Source organism: Barbatula barbatula (genome assembly GCF_947034865.1).
Source record: "Barbatula barbatula genome assembly, chromosome: 11".
Lineage (NCBI taxonomy): Eukaryota > Metazoa > Chordata > Actinopteri > Cypriniformes > Nemacheilidae > Barbatula > Barbatula barbatula.
The window spans coordinates 22,790,717-22,809,506 of record NC_136774.1 but is presented as its reverse complement, the minus strand read 5'-3'; the positions used below and the strand labels follow the sequence as shown (position 1 = coordinate 22,809,506).

General features: G+C 39.7%; 3 protein-coding genes across 4 annotated transcripts; 1 reads left to right on the top strand and 2 right to left on the bottom strand.

Moving 5' to 3' along the window:
* Positions 1-4,931: 4,931 nt before the first annotated feature.
* Positions 4,932-13,410, bottom strand: cdc45 (CDC45 cell division cycle 45 homolog). 2 transcript variants are annotated; one of them, XM_079468059.1, is made up of 18 exons: positions 13,208-13,410; positions 12,942-13,001; positions 11,463-11,555; positions 11,251-11,388; positions 11,001-11,159; positions 10,861-10,919; positions 10,708-10,756; positions 10,532-10,593; positions 10,401-10,451; positions 10,201-10,320; positions 9,803-9,934; positions 8,690-8,788; positions 8,446-8,607; positions 8,153-8,291; positions 7,912-7,995; positions 6,847-6,965; positions 6,689-6,765; positions 4,932-5,482 (listed from the first exon to the last, which is right to left on the bottom strand). In XM_079468059.1, the coding sequence occupies exons 1-18, from the start codon at positions 13,256-13,258 to the stop codon at positions 5,418-5,420; spliced, it is 1,719 nt and encodes a 572-aa protein (XP_079324185.1). In that variant the 5' UTR covers positions 13,259-13,410; the 3' UTR covers positions 4,932-5,417. The 2 variants fall into 2 exon arrangements, with proteins under 2 accessions (XP_079324185.1, XP_079324186.1); XM_079468060.1 differs by having other exon boundaries at positions 11,251-11,382; positions 13,208-13,379.
* A 67-nt stretch (positions 13,411-13,477) lies between these two features.
* Positions 13,478-16,499, top strand: ufd1l (ubiquitin recognition factor in ER associated degradation 1). The gene is made up of 12 exons (XM_079468057.1): positions 13,478-13,770; positions 14,226-14,358; positions 14,462-14,494; positions 14,580-14,701; positions 14,819-14,949; positions 15,123-15,195; positions 15,277-15,345; positions 15,442-15,510; positions 15,613-15,660; positions 15,777-15,865; positions 15,947-16,028; positions 16,152-16,499. The coding sequence occupies exons 1-12, from the start codon at positions 13,768-13,770 to the stop codon at positions 16,224-16,226; spliced, it is 927 nt and encodes a 308-aa protein (XP_079324183.1). The 5' UTR covers positions 13,478-13,767; the 3' UTR covers positions 16,227-16,499.
* On the bottom strand, positions 16,499-18,737 carry ciao1 (cytosolic iron-sulfur assembly component 1). Its single transcript, XM_079468056.1, has 7 exons — positions 18,437-18,737; positions 18,127-18,275; positions 17,937-18,048; positions 17,775-17,863; positions 17,428-17,623; positions 17,268-17,343; positions 16,499-17,095 (listed from the first exon to the last, which is right to left on the bottom strand). Exons 1-7 carry the CDS (start codon positions 18,570-18,572, stop codon positions 16,861-16,863), a joined length of 993 nt encoding a protein of 330 aa, XP_079324182.1. The 5' UTR covers positions 18,573-18,737; the 3' UTR covers positions 16,499-16,860.
* Between the last annotated feature and the right edge of the window lie 53 nt (positions 18,738-18,790).

Sequence of the window (18,790 nt, the reverse complement as noted above, 5' to 3'; positions counted from 1 at the left end):
TAAAGAATCTCAAGTCAGTTGCATCTTGAAACATTATAACTAACTTAAAGGCTTAATAAAGTCCCCAAAAGTGACGGAAAGAAAACGGGCAGTTTCTTTGGAGCAGTTTAGACAACAGCAATAATTAAGATGAAATCATTTTATAATATATTATTAAATAAATTAAAACAATTTCACGGTAAAATCAGGCCAGTCACTACGACATCTCATGATGGTTTTTAATCAGGCACTGAATAGAGTCCTCAATACAAGTTATTTCTTTGTGTCGGGGTCCTACGCAGACTTTGATTGGGGGGACTTGATTGTTCACAACACCGGAAACGTGGCAGCATTCACCACCGACTTCACGTCACTGACAAAACAACAATTTTACTGTGTTTGCTCATTTCATGGGAATCAACCTAAAATATTTGACTGATGTTTGACTGACAGTCTTGACCTGTTTTTACTCTAAAGCATTTTAACATTGATTTATTTAGATTGAGAAAATTGAAGAAAACCAGAAAATCTCGTTGGTTTAGAGCCAATGGAGACCATTATTGCTTTTTTATTGAGATCAGGAGAGATCTCAACAATGTCTTAAACTGTGTTTGGATATGCCGACCAATCAAAATATTTTAACATATCATTTTATTTGATCAAATGATCTGAGCCGTGATACGCATTCATTGCACATCTTTATACTCTCACTGTATGTCAACTGCAGGCCAACGAGTTGGTTTCTTGTTTCATTTTTGTAGAAAAATAAACTTAAAACTTAAAAAGACAAAATCTAACCGAGAACTCTGTGAGATATCTTCCGTTGATTCATAAACTTCTGTATGCAAGTTCACCTTATCCCTTTCTGTCACACATACTGTGACCCAACAACGAGGTTCCTGTGACAACGGTGCTGACATCTGCTCTCCAAAGGTCAGAAGTCATTTCCCGCTTCTCATGAATGACCAGTTGTGATATCATCGCCCACTCCGTCGCCACGGCAACGGTACGCTGTGAATAACCTCTCACCCTGATTCACACCCTTGAAGACAGTTAAGTCACCATCCACACTCCCGCTGTCAATCAAACGATGGGAACGAAAACCGCGAGGATCAAATTCCACGGTTTTCCAGCATCACGTGGCACACTGCACGTGTTTCACCTCATTTGCATCGAGCACGAGAATGATCTTAGATTATTTTACTGCTTTTGATCTTAATGCATTTCTTACGCCTATGTTTCCAGGTTTCGGAGTAGCTCTGCTCATGGCCCACTGTGATGCGGGTTAACAAACAAGAACAAGACTGTTGTGTTGGGATGTGTTTATGTGAGGTTGATTACGATGCAGAACTGTTATAGATCAACAGAATGATCAGACTTCCTGTTCAGGGGTCAGCAGAACAGGAAACAGGAAGGAAGTTGATGAGGAGGGGCAGGGATTCTGTGTGTGTGTGTGTTATTATGCAATAAAAATGGGAGTGTCATCATAATCAAGGAAAGATGACGCATGAAAATACCAAAACGTGACACGAGTCATTAGAGCCCCTGCAAGAATGAGAACATTTGAAGGAGCGGACGGATGCAGAGGCATTCTTGAATGGTCTCACTTACGGCTCATTTACAGTTGAAGTCAAGAGTTTACATTACATACCCCTTTGCAGAATCTGGAAAAGGCAAAATATTGGAGAAAAATAGGAGGAATTTTGAAAATGAACGTAAATTTTTTATTTTTAAAGTTATTTTACGAAAGAAATGTCATGAAGTTCACACCAAAGCATAATACCAGAATATCTTAAAATAGCCCGGGTCAAAAGTTTATTTTGAGTTCTGTGATGTTACCTGAACAGTCAATGACAGTCATCATGTTGTTTAAGGGTTTGTTTGTCCCGAGTCATTAAACTGTCCACTGATCTTCAGAAAAGTCGTCCAGGTCCTCCAGAATCTTTACGTTTTCAGCATTTTCGTATATTTGACTCATATCGTGTGATGTTGAGATTCATCTGTTTACATTGAGGACAACACTAAAGTCAGGTGGGTGTAAACCTCTGAAAATGGTTTTTGGTGTAAATTGTTTATATTTCATTTCCTGAGAAGCATGTATGTATTTGTAGAGCTTCTGAAATACATTACTTAATGAAAAAAAAAAGAAAAACATTTTCAGAGGTTTGAAGAATGAAGAAATTAATGGTTTGATTTGATTTTATTAGACATAAAGCGGCATTACATCCGTATTTGGTCAAGGATAACATAAGAAAGTTACATGACTTATTTCCATTGGGGTCCTTGATGATCTTGATTTGTTGACGACAGATGTATTAAGCATGCAAAGAAAAAAGAAGAAAATATAAATACAAACAGTAAAAACCTCAATTTAAAACGACGATGGTGTTGTCTTCGTGAACATCTATTGTGATAGTTGTGTCTCTTGTCCTCAATGTAAACAGATGAACCGCAATATCCTACGGTGAATAACACGCATTAGGATAGCATGACTCAGATCATTGGGTTTGAAAAGTTTTGATTTCATCATTTATTGAAGAGATTGTGAGAACAGTTTGAGATCGAAAGATTTGATCTCTCCTTTAGTTTGTTCTTTATTTCATCTCATTGTTGTTTTGGTATTTTCATGAGTCATCCTGAGATCTCAAACTTGTGATTTGACTGCTTTTGAATGGACATTGATTGGCGGCGCTGACCGATCCCCGCAGGTTCAGGAATGTCTGATTCTGGAACGTTCTTAATAAAAACTGGAATGTCTGCAGGTTAAAAGTAAATGAGAGTGGACGTGGAGTTAACCTCCTGCCGGGACAGCAGCTTAAGGAACAGTCACGGCTTTACTATTTTCTGTAACACAGCTCAAGATTTCCAGCTTTTCATTACAACACAAGAAACAACATTCTTTTAATTTACCAGAGCATGGATCCAAGACCTCACACACGTCCGTTGAAATGGTGTTCTCAGTTGGACAGAGGTTTAATAGGCCGATCGGCAGGATTCTGCACGGATGTGACCGTCTTTGCTTGGAGATTTACAAGCGGTCATTCATACACTTGTGTTTCACCAGAAATACAAAAATGTGAAAAGTAGAACGAAAACTCTGTAGTGAGACACAAAAACACCACAAATAAAAACAAGCTATTCGTGGAATATCATATGTGACCCTGGATCACAAAACCAGTCTTAAGTAGCACGTGAACATTTTTAGTAAAAGCCATAAATACATTGTGTGGGTCAAAATTATAGATTTTTCTTTTATGCCAAAAATCATTAGGATATTAAGTAAACATCATGTTCCGTAAAGATATTTTGTAAATTTTCAACCCAAAATATATAAAAACGTTATTTTTGAGAGTGGATGGCCTGCTACAGTGCCTCTGATTAACAACTTCAAAGGCGATTTTCTCAATATTTAGATTTTTTGCACCCTTTACTTCCAGAGTTTTACACTCTTGTATCTCCACCAGATATTGTCCCATCTTAAGAACCCATATATCAATAAAAAGCTTAACTATTCACCTTTCAGTTGATGTACAAATCTCAATTTCGAAAAATTGACCCATAAGACTGGTTTTGTTGTCCAGGGTCACATATACGTCTTTTTAAAATAGTCATTGGCACAGATTACCACAAAACACACGTTGTTGATTCTCCATTTGATAAAAAGCAAAAGACTAAAATCTTAAATCAGTTCAATCACACAAACTTGAAGACAAGCGGATTAAATGCAAAAATGAGCAGAACAGATTGCAAGAAAACGTGACCATCTAGTGTTCTCACTTTTTAACATATTTCTCTCTCTCTCTCTCTCTGATGTGTGATGCTTCTATTGTTCGTGGTTCTCCAGAGCAGCTAATCCTCATGGGATCAAACCGCTGAAGTGCAGAATGAATGAAAACAAGTGCAAAGCCACTGTCTGAAAATAAAGAACGAGGCGATCGGCTGTTGATAAGCACAGCAGCGGTTTTCTATCATAGTCCTGTTGACTAAAGTGATGTGTTCAACGAGAATAACAGTTACCGGATCATAATGCTCATCTAACCATGACGGAGCGGATTACTGGAAAGAACAACAGGTGTTATCAACACCAGCATGTATTTTCAGGGCTGGGTCATCTCTTATTATTGCTCATATACTGATGGTTAGTGATTCGACTGGTGGACAACAAATCCTGTTTGGATGGATTTAGAATATTGCAGTTCGTTCGCCTCTTACGTCAGAAAACAATGAACTAGCAAGAGATATTTCGATTTTGAATTTCTTTGCTTTTGTCCATCTGACTATTATTTTAGTTTGGTACGTTTTTTGTTCATTTCAATTTGAATGCAATCCATTTTAGATTATAAGGCAACTTTGTACTTTTGTCTAGTTGGGTTTTTCAATGTTTGGGCTTGCATTTATACCCGCAACACCTTATAAATACTTTGTGCAATTCCAGTGTTCTGGCCTAACAACTATAACCACAATCACTGCAACTGTACATACGCAGTTTTGTACGAAATGTGCACATTTACAGAGACGTGAGAGACAGTGGGACGAGAGAAACAGGGAAGAAAGATAAACAGTGGGCTCAGACTTCGATAATAACCTACTGGATGATATACAAACAAATCCACCCGGTCATTAGAGAAGAGATTTGGTCTACAGTCATCAAGTGAGGAAGACCGTCCTGTTCCACATGAAAGAAACAACACGCAACAATAGAAATCATGATGTTTTTGCAAATAAACTGACATTCCTAAACACAATGTAATACTGAAGAATGAAGTAAAGAAATAACGTTGAATCTATTCTAAAAATGTTTTCATTACCTTTTTGTTTAATCCGTCTTCTTTTACCACCTCCCCCCGCCATCACATTAAGAGCACGTTCACATCAATAGCTGAAGGATCAATTTAAGGAACAAAAAGTAAAAAACGGCTTAAAGTTAGTAAAACCATACGTTTCTCAAAAATGAACTACACCAAACGTTTTTATTTGAGCAGTTTTTAATTTCCAACCATTCCACTTTAAAACAAATAAAACAAATATTTAAACAATTATAAAAAGCATTTATTAAATTCTTATAACACACACACACACACACACACAATACTAAATGATATGACCAACAACACTACACCACAGTAAAATCCTGTACAGATACAAACGCAGTTTTAGTCTCAGAATGTCTGTAAGCCGACAACCAAAACACAGCTGGACTGAGGTGATGTTGATGTCTCTAGATGGTATAAAAGATGAACCCTTCTCAAGGTATTTGGCACCAAACTGGCTGAGAACATGTCAAATGTCACGTTTACACAAGGGGTGTAAAATTCCATTTGTGCAGCAACGCAGTGCGTGTGTATGAATTCTCAAATCAGGTGAAGAGAACTCGTACACACACACACCCAGCTTCTGTCTACAGTTTCTGTGGGCGTTCCCAGCATGCAACGGGGTCTTTATGACAGCAGGGTGATGAGGGCATCTAGAAATTTCCCCCTGTCCTCCATCTTCAGCTCAATAACTGCAGAGAGAGATAGAAGAGATTTAAAGAGAACGCCGCCCACATTGATCTCTGCTATATACACCCGTCACTTTATCAGGTCTGAAATGCAGAACGGATGGATATACATGGAAAGATGCATTATAGCATGTAGGTGTGAATGTGCGATACAATTTCGACCCCACAGGTTCAATTCCCCATTGACTGACGCTCATCATGCAGCTCAGCGGTTAGAGCATTGCGTTGGGGTCATGGGTTCGATCCCAGGGAGTGCACGTACTTAGAAACAAAAATAATGTAATATTTGTATAATAATACATTAATGTAAGTCGCTTTGGATAAAAGCGTCTGCCAAATGCATAAATGTAAACGTGTCCGCCATTATACTGTTGTGTGTGTCTATACGGTTACATGTGCGTGTGTTCCGGGGTCTGGCAGAGCTGAAGGTATTTGGCATCAAACTGACAGAAATCATGGGAAAACGGCCCCAGATCCAACAGAATAGATCATATCAAACTGCAGTAATACTAAAACTACACCTGGATGATCTGTCCTCAAAACTTTATATTGGTAATGTATAAATAATAATAATAATAATAACAGATAAACAATGTGATGACAACAGTGTGGACAGGTGGCATGACACTTCATTGGACTGCAGTGTAATTTGCTAAACGGCATCAAAAAGGTGTGAAACTGAATAATTGTATAATTATAAAATCCTTGTTATGAGCTCATAAGAATTGAGAAATAACATACCGCTTGCCAATTACTCAAAAGTATATATTATAAAATGATGAGGGTGACTTTTTCCTTCAAGTATTGGCACTATCCACCTATTAACATAAACACTAGAATGTTTATTCTTTATGATCTTGAATCCAAGATGTCTTACAGCCCTCTAGAGGTGTGTGTGAGATCATCACCCGTGTGTGTGTGTGTGGACTTGGTTTTATATGTTAGTGGGGACCTAAACCGGAATGCACACCAACTCACGGGGATCCGTGTCACTGTGGGGACCAAACTTGCAGAAAACGGGCAGAAAAGCTTATAAATTGTACAGAACGATAATAAAATCTAAAAATGGCAAAAGTTTTCTACGATCACTAGGTTTAGGGGTTGGGTTCGGTGATAAAATATACATTTTGTACAGTATACAACTCATTACGCCTATGGACTGTCCCCAGAGAGATAATAAAACATACACGTGCGTGTTTGGTGACTTACTGGATGTGTCAAAATGATCGTGTACAGTTCTGGAGCTGGTGCTCTCGGCAGCCTTTTCAAAAGCCCTGCCGAAGAAACTAGAGACAAAAAGCATTTGTGTAAACTCAGACTCAATCTTTGACAGGAGGTGACTGTAGCGTCCCTGTAGAAACCCTCACTTTTTCTTATCAGAAGTGTCGGACTCCGGTGGGATTCCCAGGACCATCAGTGTACTCTTCTCCACATCCAGAGGAGATGCCATTATCAACGGCAGGATCTTACAGCGCTTATTCCTCGTCTACAAGAATCAGACACACACAATGAGCGCTGACCTCTACAGCAGTGGTTCGCAAACTGTGGTACGAGTACAACTAGTGGTACACGGAGAGACCCCTAGTGGTACGTGTCACGACAGGATATTAAAACTATATATTAATTTCGTGTTTTAAATACAATTTCAAATGTTATACATGACTGATAAATACGGAACATCTCATATAGCCTGTGCAATTTTAATATAGTTGTATGAATTGTTGTTTATTTATCATGGTTTGATGCAAATTAAGTTCTAATGCATTTCTGCACTTGAACCGCTGTTTAAAACTGTTGTTATTGCCGTAAAGCATCTACTTAAATACTTAATTGCATCTAATTTAACCGACCCTATCATCACCACATTACACACCGGTCCAATTTATAATCTTTATACATTTGTTTGTTATGCACTTATGTCTTTTGTTGCCTATGTTGTTATAATTGCTTCCAATGTTTCCTCATCTGTAAGTCGCTTTGGATAAAAGCGTCCGCTAAATGACTAAATGTAAATGTTATAAACAGCTGTTCTCTGCCTATTAAAACATGTATTTATTCTCATCTCTCTTAAATAATCCTTCCACATTGATTGTCTTTAATGAAGGTTTGCAGTCTTTCTGCAAGTCCCCACAACGCAAATACATTTATACAGAACCCTGTTCTTCACAGTGCACTACAGAAGTGTTTTGTGTCCAATATTACTACTGACTAAGTGTTTGTATTATTAATAAATTAGTAATGGAGGATGAAGTGTATTTAATCGTGAGGCAAGTGAAGATTCACTATGGCGGTCCTTGGAACAACTCATTTTCGTGGTACATGATCTGAAAAGTTTGAGAACCACTGCTCTATAGGCCTCTTGCAGCATATATATTGTCCTAAGAGGGCAAAAGTTGACTTGGATGAACATGTTTTTGTTCACATGAACTTACAGAGCAGATAAAAGCTTTGAGCAGATATTTGCAGAGCAGAGTTAAAGCCAGAGGTTTAGAAAACAGCTTCACGTCCGGCGTTCCCTGCAGACGGACAAAACAAAACACATCCATAAAAATGTCAAAGTTTGGTTACTTCTCAAACAATGCGAGTCAAAGATGCAGACAGTTGACAGTTAATTCGTCGAGTATAGTAAATGTCATTTTATGACCAGGACTTTTGCGGAAATTAGTTTCAGACCTCCATCAGGTGGCAGTAGAGGAAAGGTCCTTGTGACAGTATGAGGTTTGTGCAGATACAGCTCGCCACAGTTTGCTGAATTGCCTTTAATTTCTTCTTGGCCAGATCGATGCCTAGATGCAGCCGCTCCATATTACTCCTACAGGATGAAAATTATGTCATCAAAACGGCACGCTTAACTTTAAAATGCTGGACAGTGAAACTGTAAATTCTGTCTCTCTCCAGTTCATTGTTGTTAAAAGAGAATCAGATCAATTCACTATTAAAACATTCAGACCGATTTACGTTCATACCTGGACAGACAGTCCAGAGCTTTGATGAAGTTGTCCGCCGCCGTTTCGTCCTTCTCCACGTTCTCCAACAGGGCGGCAGCAGCGTGAACAACATCGCTGGCCAGGAAGCGATTCTTGAAGCCAAAGTGTACGCCAAACGTCTGGACGCGAATGTCTTTCATGCTGAGGACAATAAATGACACGCATTTGTTAATATCACTCATGCATGTTTTACTATCACATTATGGAAATGTATGACTCCCACCCAAATTTAGTGGCCGATTCCTCGATGACCTCACGCAGGTTTTCTTTGATGGTCATGTCCATAGAGTGAAATTTCTGACGCACCTGTTTGAGTGGAAGACTGGAGGAGAAACATTCATTAGAAATCTGATCATAAAAGTCTAGAGTCTGGTGAGATGAGGGACATGGTGAAGCTGAACATACACATAATAGATGGGTCATTCTCAAGAAATCACTCAAACATCATGGGCAGTAAACGTATGCTTCGGTAACACGAAAGATTATCATAAACGTACACTTTCATCATTTTTGTGATGATGATTTTTGTATTTTATTGCTTTTCCTGCTGAAATTCTCATTACCATAACCCGTCCTGATTTGTATAAGTGCATTATAAGTTTCAAGATTTAAACAGTGTGAAAAAACAATTGGATGTTCTTCAATGACAAAGAAAAGCGTCAATGACTGACATTCTCAGACTGTTTAAACACACAAATATATTTATATTAAGTTTGATTTTATGTTTAAATAACACATCTAGTAGTACCTTTTAAATTCCTTATAGTTTAACAGATTACTTTATAATGTTAGGTTAAAAGCTTAATAATATCTAGTCAAGCTGTGTACACAACTCTTTTATGCTCATCAAACACGATACACATATTTTCACATGTTTCAAGTGTAATTTTCTATTAAAATGTGTATCATTAAGGTTTATGACTAATAAATTTTATGACTTATATTAATTATGACTAATAAAAACTTGCTTTGGCATCATGGCTTCATTTTTCTTTTAGAAAAACATGCTATGGGATTGACAGTTTTAAATGGTTACGGTAATGAAAATGTTTTGGGAAAATGTTGAAAACTGTGTTAAACCGTCTTGTTTTACAGGAATAAAAATGATTGTGTTTCAAAGAAAATCATGTTTGACATCTTGAAACAAAGATTTCACGAGAATAAACCAAATTGCTGCTATTTTATAGAAAGTTTGTACGGTACATTGATTTGAACATGACCGTTTTTAAGCACAATACCCAGTCCTAGTAATCCTCCAATTCTCACAAATGACTAAACTGCTTGCATAAACAACACATGAAATACATTTGCAAACATTATGTCCAGGTTCGCTCACCCCATATCTGCCAGTAACTCCTGGAGTTTCTTCTGGCCGTTCATGGACCAGAGCTTCAAGTTGCAGGAGGTGTAACAGGAATTACAGATGCTCTCGTACAGAGACCAGTGCTGGTACAACACCAACCTCAGACTGACGGGCGGACGGGGTCAAGGGTCACCACACATACTTATAACATGCACAGGAATCAGCACACAGCATCAATGAAGCAGTACACAATACAACAAACACAGCATGGGAAAGCAAACAGTCTCAACAGTGAATTATTTACCACATTCAACACTAGGTCCGGGTCTCGAGTGCGATACCTTTTCAGGCAGTGACTGAAGTTTAAGATACTATTAATTTGACAATTTCATTGTGAGGGTCACACAAACAACATGACACTTAAAGGATACTCGTATTCAAAAGAGATCCTCATGCAGTCGATGGAGAGCGAGTTCTCCTCATCCTCATTTCTGTGATTGTGACGGGACACGTGACGCTGAAGAGTAGCGATGTCCGTCACATACTTCATGCTGAAGGACACATACAGCTGACGTTACATCACATCGCATTGAATGTCAATGGAACGTCAGACAAAAGTAGAGATTCTTACTGCGGTATTTTGTCGTGAACCCACTGATCAGTCAGGCCAATAATAGTCCACCTGTCAATCAAAGTGTCCAACGTGTTAATCATATACGGTCTGTACTGTGACTGTTAGAGGTCAGAAAGCATGAGGCTCACCACAGCATGTCTTTGGTGTCTTTAGACATGACCCAGGCCAGCTCAAACATCAGAAGCGCTGCCTGCAAAGAAATAAACACATAAATGTAACAACAGCGTGAAAACATTGCTTTTTTATTTGATTTTTTGTCAGTCAGAGCTTGCTTTTCTAAACTTAATCAGATACAGTTACTCACCGATGTTCCATGAAACTCATACTGCTCATAGTCAAACAGAATCTCTCTCCTGCAAACATACAAAGCCCCTTCAGAATTTAAATACTACACAGAAACAGAAGTGGATGTAGAACGACTATAGAACGAGCATTATAAGATCTCTTCTACAACAACCTGCGAGCTTCCCATTCACGTCTGGCGCGCTGCCGCTCGATTCTTCTCTCCAAAGCTCCCTGTAACAATAAACACAAGTGTTATTCATTAAGAAAAAGGGAAGAAACCAGTGATTCTTCTCGTGTGAGAGATAAATGTGCCTCATCGTAACGCCGTCGTTTCCCAGAAGGCTCTGCGCTTCCTTCGCTCTCATTTCCAGAATCATCTCCGTCACCGTCTTCATCCTCCTCATCGTCACGGAAGATGTCATCGTAGGGAGGAACCCCGAGATCATCGTCTTGTTTTATCAGGAGCTTAATCTGATAGAGTACAAGGAAATATTTTAATATCGCTGTACATTCAGTAACAAAACACATACGTGTAAAGAAAGCAGCAGATGTGTGTCAGCACCTGAGTGTCATTGTAGACGTTGACCACATCTACAGGTCTGTGGGTGTCACATATGAAGAAAACAGAGTCTTCCTCAGGCTGAAGGGTCTCCAGCAGGTCCACGTTTGCCCCACAGTTAATCAAAACAAAATACTGATACTAGGGAAAAAAGTAACTAAGTTATCATGACCTTCATGTCATCTGCATGAACGCAGCGAGTTATTTTGAACTACCTGATCTTTATGTTCCATAAAAACAGTGCCAAGATCCTGCCATCCTGTGACTGGGATCAGTGTGTACTGGACGTGATCACAATGAAACAGAGCCTGTACGAAACAAACAGAGAAACTTAAACACTGGCAGGACTATCACACCATCAGCTGTAGGTGGACTATAATTGTTCGTCAATAACACTTAATGCATTTCAGTATTCAATTAAATAAAATAAAAGCTCTAAATAAACTAAGAAAAATAGACATATATACACACACACAGAAAGACAGAAAGACAGACACACACACACACACACACACACACACACACACACACAGAAAGAAAGAAAGACAGACAGACAGACAGGGTCACAGACAGACACACACACACACACACACACACACAGAAAGACAGAAAGACAGACACACACACACACACACACACACACACACACACACACAGAAAGAAAGAAAGACAGACAGACAGAGTCACAGACAGACACACACACACACACACACACACACACACAGAAAGAAAGACAGACAGACAGGGTCACAGACAGACACACACACACACACACACACAGAAAGACAGACAGACAGACAGACACGGTCACAGACAGACACACACACACACACACACACACACACAGAAAGACAGACAGACAGACACGGTCACAGACAGACACACACACATACAAACAGACACACACAGAAAGACAGACAGACAGACAGACAGACACGGTCACAGACAGACACACACACATACAAACAGACACACACAGAAAGACAGACAGGCAGACACACACATGGTCACATACAGACACACACACACACACACACACACACACACACACACACACACACAGAAAGACAGACAGGCAGACACAGACATGGTCACATACAGACACACACACACACACACACACACACACACACAAAGACAGACAGGCAGACACACACACACACACACACACAGTCACAGACAGACACACACAGAAAGACAGACATACAGAAACACACAAACAGACAGACAGGCGCACAGACAGACAGGCGCACAGACAGACAGACAGGCGCACAGACAGACAGACTGGCGCACAGACAGACAGACAGGCGCACAGACAGACAGACAGGCGCACAGACAGACAGGCGCACAGACAGACAGACACGCACAGACAGACACGCACAGACAGACAGGCACAGACAGAAACACACAAAGAATTTGGTTCCAAAATGAGATATCTCGGTTTTCTAAAATGTTTAAATTATTGTGTTTTATTGTGTTAGTGTAGTGTATTCAAAACAATCAAAACAAACCAACTGCAGTTTAATTTATATTAATTGGAATGCACAATAAAAATAAACATGATTTTTGACAAGCCTGAAAAAAGGAGTTCTCATTTTGGAAACAAACGTATATTTGTATTATAATATATATAGAAGCTTATCAAACGTATTCATAAAACTAAAAGGATCCACAATAACAGATACAAGACTAACCTGCAACACTTTACAGGCACAAAGAGCATCAATATCAGGAGACACCAGCAGAGCCACTCTCTATAGGATCAAAACATATGAAATACGTCATCATGTGCACGTTTCAGAAAATTAAAGAATTAAACTCGTTTGAACCTCATACATACACAAACCAAATCCATGAAACTGTTATATTGATTATTACAAGAACAAGTCTATAATAATAACGTCGGTAAGTTTGAATTGTCTGCCAGCAACCACACACAAGAAAAACAATCACTACTCGCCTGATTCACGACGACATCATAAAAATCCTTTCGAATATCCGTCACAAACATGTTAAAATATAAGCGTGTAAACTTCTGACATAAATAAAACTTTACAAAACGGCGTCTGTTCTCGTTTTAAACGCTTCGCTTGTTGTTCCGAACTGAGATTTCCGCGTTTGACAGTGGCGCCAAATCGCCCTTGTTCAAATAACCAATAGAATAGCGAGTTACAGTGACAGGTGGTTACATTCACCAATAGCATTTGAGCAGAGGCGTTCAATAGAATGCAGGTAGGAAATTAAATTAAATTTCACATGTTTTCGGGTTTATGTACAAGCGTGACAAAATTGTTTAATCACAATAATTAAGAACTATTTATTAACGTATTTTGCGCCATGGTTGACGCCGTGTTTCCAAGGGTGAGACGTGATTGGCTGAAACGTTTGTTGTGTTTGTGCGTCACTTCCGGCTGCAGCACGTCTCAGTGAACGCAGGGCTGTTGTTTTCGTTGAGTTTTTATCGGTATTTTTTACTTTATCGTCGTCGCGGAACTGCTGTCAAGCAGATAAACTGCTAACATGGTATGTTATCGATGTCGAGCCGCTGTCACGTTTATCATCGCGCGTCTTTTATTGTCGTAGATGTTAAAATGGTAATGTGATGCTAGGCTAAGAGCAGTAGAAAGCTGCAGTGTCACTGTGGCAAAATCCCTAGATTTAGAGTTTGCTTATTAGTTTATTGTTGAATTTATATTTAAATGTGTGTATTAAGCTGATAATTTGGACTAAAGATACAATAATAATACACGGAGACGGTGTTTGTCTTAATTGTTGCAATAACATACGATGCTAAATGTAGATTGTTATTATGTAGGTGACTCATTTTGCCTGAATATATTTAAAGTTTAAACATTAAATCTGTCCGTCTATCTATCACAGATAATACATCCATATACACCCAGATAAATATATTGTGTATTGCATGTGTATATTAAAGTATAAAAGGCATATAGATATTTGTTCTGTTTCCCCATCAGTTTTCCTTTAACATGTTTGAGCCTCATGTGGGTCGGGTCTTCCAGAACCGCTTCTCCACACAGTACCGCTGTTACTCTGTGTCCATGCTGGCTGGGCCCAATGACCGCTCCGATGTGGAGAAAGGAGGAAAGAGTAGGTTATGATCCAGAACGCGTGAAGATGAAATGGGCTCTTTCGTGTGTTTTGTTCAATTTGGTGGCTTTAGTTTAACTGACCGGATTTTGTGTCTTTTCAGTCATCATGCCTCCGTCTGCTCTGGACCAGCTGAGTAAGTCAGTCGCACTACGTTAAAATACATAAAACATAAAATACACTCCTTAAGTGTGTTGATTTGAACTGCTTTGTCTTTTCAGGCAGACTTAACATCACATACCCCATGCTGTTCAAACTCACCAACAAGAATTCAGACAGAATGACTCATTGTGGAGTACTGGAGTTTGTGGCGGATGAGGGAATCTGTTATCTCCCCCACTGGGTACACACCTTTATTATTCTCAGACCTTTATTGGAGTCTTGATACGCGCATTGTTTTAACACAGCATGATCAAGGATTCTAAAATAGTGATGTTGATTACGTTATATTTTACTTTAGATGATGCAGAACCTGCTGCTGGAAGAGGGTGGTTTGGTCCAGGTGGAGAGCGTCAATCTCATGGTGGCTACGTACTCCAAATTTCAGCCCCAGAGTCCAGACTTCCTTGATATCACAAACCCCAAAGCTGTGTGAGTAAAAACAATTCATTTATCCAAAGCGACTTATGTGATTGAGGGAGGCATCACAAATGTAACACCGTTCCAAAGTTGTAACAATTTTTATTAAGATTTAACATCCCTTAATATATCTGGATATCATACGTGGATCTTGTTCTCATATGTTTTCTTTCTGGTTTTTACAGTTTAGAGAATGCTTTGAGGAATTTTGCCTGTCTGACCACTGGAGATGTGATTGCAATCAACTATAATGAAAAGGTAAATATTCTAGATGTACACCTTAAGTGATTTTATTCAAATTACAACCGCAAACATAAGCTACAACTTGCTGTCTTTCAGATCTATGAGTTACGAGTCATGGAGACCAAACCAGACAAGGCTGTGTCCATCATCGAGTGTGATATGAATGTAGGGCTTTTATACACGATTTAGAAACTTGCTGCCTACATTCACTTTGAAGTATGCTCACACTCTCCTTTTATAAACTATTTTCCTTCCCATCAGGTGGACTTTGATGCTCCTCTTGGTTATAAAGAACCAGAGAGACACATGCAGCATCCTGAAGAACCTGCTGTATGTTCTCACACCAGCCATGCATTTTCATCATAATTTAGTGTTATCTTTTACAAACATATCGTACATGTGCGACTCACACGCTTTCTCACTCTGGCGCAGGAGGAGGAGCCAGATCCCAGTGACTATGAGATGGACATGGGCTTTAGAGTAAGTCACTGTGACAGTACAATGATGTAGCTGTGATTATGAAATTAAATGTTATCGTCTCGTCAATGAAAAACCTGATCTATTTGTGTTTACAATACCTTCTGGTTTCACTTCAGGCATTTACAGGCTCTGGGAATCGTCTAGATGGAAAGAAGAAAGGCATTGAGCCCAGTCCTGCACCCATTGATCCCAGCGATATGAAACGGTATTGCTTCCGTCTTATCTTAACTTGCCAGAATTTAAAATATGCTTCTATATATCATTCTTTTTTTTCCTCCCTGTGCAGTGGAATTCCTAACTATGATTTCAAAATCGGACGGATCACCTTCATTCGTAACTCCAGACAACAGCCCCGCAAAATAGAGACGGTGAGTGAATTATACATTTAAAAATAGAGACTTTACTGGGCAAGTATTTTCATGCAGGGTTTGTTTGACTGATAAACAAATCAACGCTGTATTATTTAATCATGTATTTTTTTTTGCGTCCAGGATGATTCTGCGAGTAACTTCATCGCGTTTTCTGGTGAAGGACAGTCTCTGCGAAAGAAAGGCAGAAATCCTTAAATGCACACGGGACACATCCAAAAACATCTATTGTTTGGTTATTTGTGCTGTTTTTGTATTCTCATGTAAATGAGCAAGATACTCCGAATGGACAGTGATTCCATATGCCTGGATTTTCATAAGGACCTGACATTTTTGAAAAACGTTACAAACATTGTTTTGCTAACGGTTTGATGGATTAAATCTGTTTTTTTTATTTACCAAACCCTTTTCTTGAGTGCATTTCTATGCATATTCCTCCTAATAATTTAAATAAAGATTACGCTGGAATTCATCCGATTTTTTCTTTAATATGAAAATATGCCATGTACATGATTAGATTTACTTGAGTCTCAAGGATCCACCACAGACAAAGATATTTAAAAACCTGTCAGCTAAAGTTCTATGACATTTATGAAGACAATATTTAGTAAGAGGAAGCTATATTTCCTTTCTTGAGTTTTAAGTACAAGCAATACGAAAACCGGTAAAAAAAAGTGTTGAAATGTTACTAAAACATCAATGATGGAAACATTGACATGAACTGTTGCAGAAACTGTCAGTCTGTTGTCACTGGACCAGAGCATTGAACGCATACAATAAACCAAACCCAAACATCTATCAACCAGAGGAAAGCATCTTTTCTTTCACCAGCTCAGGTGTCCGAGCTGTATTTCCAGACAGCAAGTTCTCCGTTATCACTGCAGGTAGCCAGGAGTCCCGGCTCCTTTGGATTCCAGGCCACGCAGTTGACATCCTGACTGTGAGCTTTGGGCATTTGGGCGGACAGAAAGAAGATGGGCTGCTCTGGATCAGCAGTTAGATCTTCTTCAAACACACGGACTCCATCATCACCACATGCTGTGGCCAAAGCCCCGGTCAGACGACACCTTGACATTAGAGTACACATATTAAAACAAATCTCTAGTAAAAAGCACTTGTTAAGAGTAGCGACAGAAAGGCCAATGAATCAGCAATGTCTTGGTCATGGGTTTCAAATCATGTATGCATGCATGTTAAATCTGCAGCTAAAAGACTTTGTGTTGGATAAAAGCATCTTACCATGCGACATCATACACTGTTCTCCCATGAAACCCAGACAAAGTACACACACACTTCCAAGACTCAACTGATGAACCTACAACAACAACAGAATCATCATTAAAAAGAGGATTAAGTCATTGTAAACCTATGAAAATCACATAAAAGCTAGTGATCTTACCATCCGCAGGTGTGAACTCCTTCCAGATCTTCACAGTCCGGTCGTCACTACACGAAGCCAATCGGTGTCCCTCAGGGTCAAAGGTCAGACTCCAGACTGTAGACGTGTGACCCTCTAGTGTAGCTCGACACTCCCAGTCGTCGTCTTCCTCTTTATAAATACACACCTTGTCGTCGTAACTGGCTGAAGCGAGAAGCTGTGAAAGCAAATTGGGTTCATTGTTTGTCAAGTTATGAAGGTATAACATCTGCCGTTTGTTGTCACAAACGGGTTAAAATGAAGACGAAATGCAGCATATACGGCACAGAGAGCACGGGGTAATAAGCATAGATGCGTAAAGGTTTTACCTCCTGTGTGGGGTGCCAAACAACATGCTTCACATCCTGCGTGTGCGAATTCACCACACTTACACACTCATACTCATCCTCTTCATCCACTGGAAGAAAAATAAGGCATTTATCATTTTATCATTCACAGCACCCCGAAACAGGATCACTGACCACACGCACCTTCCCAGATCCACACGCTCTTGTCTCTGCTGCAGGTGGCCAGCAAGTTTCCGGACGGAGCCCAAGCCACACACTTCACCTCGTTTTCATGGCCTTCCAACACTGTAAGCGACTGTAAACGCACGACGGACACGTCAGACTCACAGAAAGTCAAAGCTGTAAAGATATGGGACTCACTGAAAGGACAAACCTCAAAATCATCATTGGTCTTCTTCCAGATGCATGTAGTTGCATCAAAGCTAGCCGATGCCAGATACTTCCCGCAGGGAGACCAGGCGACCTTTCTGACCGCCCGCTGATGTCCATCAGACAGAACACATTTACACACCCAACTGTCACCTGTGACAACACAATTACACATCTTTACATTCAACAACGTTGTCAGTTCCTATATAACCTACTGAAGTATCATATTCACACAGCATGGAAATGACATGGAACCCCACGGTCATGAACATGCATGTCAAACGTGTCTATTAAACACAGGTTGTGTGTTTTACCTTCTTTACCCCACACTCGTATCGCCCGGTCACCGCCACATGACGCCAGCAGCGCGCCTGCGGGATCCCAGGCGACATACCAGCAGCGCGCGTCCGGGTGCGCGCTCACCCTCTGCAGAAGCTCTAATGCCTTCATTTCAATATGGGACTCTGTGATATAAACGCTTATATAATATATAAACAACTGTCTGTACGGTGTGGTCTGATGTGTTTATCAGATCCTGTCAACTTCCTGCAGTGTTCTTCGCTGGTTTGCTGATGATGCCGATGTCAACAGCGACGCCATCAGGGCGGATGCTGTAACTGCACGGAAATACCACCATCAAATATAAACAACCAGTAAAAACGAATTAT